A 3,842-nucleotide genomic window follows, 5' to 3' on the forward strand; every position below is an offset into this window, starting at 1 on the left:
GAGGAAAACAGCTCCACTTGGCTGTCTCCTATAGATTCCTCATCCAGACTGACCCCCTGGGTAGATGACTCAGCCTCAGTTCAGGTTTCAGCAACCAAAGCAAAGTCCCCTATAACCACTGATGTAGCAAGAGGTGTCCTAACACCATTTGGGAAAAATGTCTCAGCACCCATTGTAGGAACATTCAGCTACTCTTTTCTAACACCTTTGATTCTCTCTTGTCCCTGTCTGGTGCTAAATGTGTTGTGTGAGACTTTTTTTTATGATATCTCTCTCTGTTTCTCTCTCTGTGTGTGTCTCTCTCTGTCTCTCGCTCTGTGTGTTTGCATGTGGTGTGTGTGTGTTTGTATGTATGCATTTGTGTATTTTAATTTCAGGCTCAGGGAAAGCTTGAATGCAACTCCACCACTGAAAAGCTCATACCAGAATTATTGCAGTTTCCCTCATGCTGCATCTATAGAGCTTTCTGCAAGGCATTCCAGGCATCTCCAAGGGGCCAAGAGTCACCACTTGGCAGTTCAGTTGGTTAGTGAGGAATGTGAACTGTGTGAGTTTCAGCTTTCCCTGACAGGTCAAGAGGGCTTACTTTCTTAGTCTCTTGACCCTCACCAGTTTTTCTTTGGTCCAGTGTCATAATTCACAGGAAATTGCTATAGTAGATATCCGGGATGTCAAAATGTGCTAAAAGTGCTTACTTCATTGGGGGTATGCTTGTATATATTAAAGGTACCAGGTCAGTAATCCCACAGTGTATTAAAGCATCTCATCTGGCCTGGTCCTGGAACCTGTCCTGAGATTCTGGTGAGTCAGACAGCTCTGTGGGATTCTCTCTTCTTCTCTAAACATCTAGAACTGTTATAGTACAGTTACCATTGTTGTTCTCTCCCTGCTCTCTCCCTACTCTCTCCCTGCAATTTCTCTGCTCTCTCCCTGCTCTCTCCAGAATTTGTCATTTCCCTCACAACTATTCAAGAGCTTAGTGAACTCATCTTTTCTGCTCTTTCTCTCCAGCCCCAGGACCCCGACTCTCAACAGGATGAAGACTACACTTTGTTCCCTTCTCATCTGCATCTCCCTTTTCCAGCTCATGGTCCCAGTGAATACTGAGGGGACCTTAGACTCGATTGTGGAGGAAAAGGTCAAGGAACTTCTTGGCCGTCGAGGTATGAGATGAGTAGGAAAAATCATAGCTTGATCTTTACTGATGCTGACTGAACATAAATCGTAAAATCTCTGTATCTTAGTCTAAGCCCTTAGTTCTCTTCATCCCTGCCTTCCTGACCAGGAGGACTTCCTTAAGCACCCTACCCTTGTTTTTCTTTCTTTTGGTTTTTTTTTTTTTATGTTTATTTATGTATGGGAATACACTGTCATTTTCTTTAATTGGATCCCATTACAGATGGTTAGGAGGAGCCACCATGTGGTTGCTGGGAATTGAATTCAGCACCTCTGGAAGAGCAGTCAGTGCTCTTAACTACTGAGCCATCTTTCCAACCAGCACCCTACCCTTTTGAACTCTTGAATAAGAGCTCCATGTTCTTGATCAGGATGAAGAAAAAGGATAGGGAGTGTAGTTTATGAACATATCACAAAACAAGTACACTAAGCATTCAGTTAGTTCATGCAATTTTCACAGGCAACTTTACTAGGTAAGTACAACTATCACTTTCCCTTCACAAATGAAGAAGCTGGATTTTAAAAGCTGGTGAGTGGACTATTTATGGAAACAGTGACACCCCTAAGATTCAAGAGGGCTTACAAGAAAATTTTGAGAAAGATCATGGCCAATACCACTTTTCTCTCTCTCTCCCTCAGTTGACTGTCCTTCCACCGAAACAAAGACTCTTTCCTGCACTAGTATCCAGGCTTCGGGCAGACTGGCCTCCTGTCCTTCTGGTGAGTAATTCCTCAAGGAGGAATACCACCTTCTCCTAACTCGGGTTTGTACTGCCATGGTTCCAGGTGTGAGGACACCTCTTCCTGATTTTCAGTTCCCCAAGGATGCTACTAAGGGATTTTTGGGTTCTGCCCTTTCTGTTACCCCTGCCTTCATGTCCCCACATGATGGCCCTTTCTGTCCCTCATATTTCTGGGCATGGATATGGCCTTCATTTCTTTCCTAATTTATTCCCTTATATTGTGGGCAGGGGAGGGGCCAGAACAGGGGTAAATTTGCTATTAATTGAAAGACAGTGAAACTCCTCCTTTCAAGTCCTTTAGTTTAAGTAACTCGCAATTAGTTTGCTTGAGGAGAACTGTGAAATTTGTCTCACATGACCATGCAGGAATGGTTGTCACTGGATGTGCTTGTGGCTATGGCTGTGGATCTTGGGATATCCAGAATGAAAAGACTTGCCACTGCCAGTGCTCAGTCATGGACTGGGCTGCTGCCCGCTGCTGCCATTTGTCCTAAGAATGAGGAAGCTGAAGAACCTAGCTTTGAAATGAAGACTATACAAAACCACAATCTCAACTTGGAAACCTGGCTCATATCCCCTTGATGAATTCATATTGCCTATTTGCCCTGCTTCTTGAAAAGTAAAGACAAATTCGTATGTGTCTGTGTTTCTGTCTTCAGTGTTATTATTCCTACCTTGGCAGATTTCTTGCCAGAAAACATTTTCAATATCTCAGATTACATCTCAGTAAGGCATGTGGGTGAGATGTGTGCTTAGGAAACATATGAAAAGAATGGGAACACAGGTTGACCCTACACTTCTAGTATGAATTGAGTACATTTTTGGTATGAAATACAGTAAAGAAAATCGTATACTCCTTTGAGGCTCAACAATTGGGACAGTGAACTCCAAGTTGTGTGCAGGAAGACAGTCAAATTGCAGGCACTCAAGGGGAAATCGGAAATACTTTATCTCTAAACTTTTACTTACACATTTGTACTTTCTTCCTCAAATACTGAAGATGACATCCATCATGATGACTTCTATCCTGTTGCCTTTCTTCCAGATAGCAAACTAAAGCCACATCTCTCACTTATCATCAGATCTTAGTATACTTCATTTGCCAAGGTGCAAAATCCTACAAAATTCCTGGGTATAAAAATTTCAGACTTGCAAGCCAGGTGGTAGTGGCACATGCCTAAAATCCCAACACTGGAGAGGCAGAGACAGGCAAATGTCTGTGAGTTCAAGGCCAGCCTGAAATACAGAGCTAGTTTGAGGACAGCCAAAGCTACACAAATAAACCCTGTCTAGAAAAACAAAAACAAAAGAAAAGCCACAGAGTTCTAAACAAAAAAACAATTAAGTATTAAGCAAGTAAGTGACCCAAGGACTTGGAAATGACTGTGTTTTAAGTAGGTGGACTTGAATTTTGGGGCTTCATGTTTCTGAATGAGACTACAATTCAGTTACAATCTTGGAGTACCAAAAATAATTTTAAATAATAAAATTGACAACTACAACTCAAGAAAAATTAAAATATGTTGATCATCACTACAATAAGAATATTGTTTTCTTGTATATTTAATGACATTTGATTTCTCAAAGCTAATAATCATAGAAAATAGAATTCGATTATATGCTGTTATGTATCTGTGCTTATCAAGAACTGCTACATACATAATAGGAAGCACAGTGGAACTCAAAGCAGAAAAATATGAAAAAAGGCAAATTTTATTTATGTCATTATTTACTCTGTAATCAGCCCTGGAGGGACAAACAAGATGAAAAGAAATCTAAGAGCACATTTATACTAAGAGAATCCTGACAGAGGGTACCGTAGCTGAGGACCATACATTAGGAAATGTTTGCATAAAAAGGAGAATAGTAACTGGAGTGTATTTACTGTTCTGAAGATTGTTGGAGACTAGATATGCTTAAATA

General features: G+C 41.0%; 1 protein-coding gene across 1 annotated transcript; it reads left to right on the forward strand.

Annotated features, from left to right (window-relative positions):
* The first annotated feature begins 665 nt into the window (after nucleotides 1-665).
* LOC116086440 (resistin-like gamma) lies at nucleotides 666-2,565 on the forward strand. Its single transcript, XM_031364711.1, has 4 exons — nucleotides 666-801; nucleotides 1,012-1,163; nucleotides 1,816-1,896; nucleotides 2,286-2,565. The coding sequence occupies exons 2-4, from the start codon at nucleotides 1,037-1,039 to the stop codon at nucleotides 2,411-2,413; spliced, it is 336 nt and encodes a 111-aa protein (XP_031220571.1). The 5' UTR covers nucleotides 666-801; nucleotides 1,012-1,036; the 3' UTR covers nucleotides 2,414-2,565.
* The last annotated feature ends 1,277 nt before the right edge of the window (nucleotides 2,566-3,842 follow it).

This window comes from Mastomys coucha, unplaced genomic scaffold (genome assembly GCF_008632895.1).
Source record: "Mastomys coucha isolate ucsf_1 unplaced genomic scaffold, UCSF_Mcou_1 pScaffold12, whole genome shotgun sequence".
Classification (NCBI taxonomy): domain Eukaryota; kingdom Metazoa; phylum Chordata; class Mammalia; order Rodentia; family Muridae; genus Mastomys; species Mastomys coucha.

Coding starts and splice junctions, on each gene's coding strand:
- LOC116086440 (XM_031364711.1), top strand. CDS start 1,037: ATGAAGACTACACTTTGTTCCCTTCTCATCTGCATCTCCCTTTTCCAG. Junction 1,164..1,815: donor GGAACTTCTTGGCCGTCGAG/GTATGAGATGAG, acceptor TCTCTCCCTCAG/TTGACTGTCCTTCCACCGAA. Junction 1,897..2,285: donor ACTGGCCTCCTGTCCTTCTG/GTGAGTAATTCC, acceptor ATGACCATGCAG/GAATGGTTGTCACTGGATGT.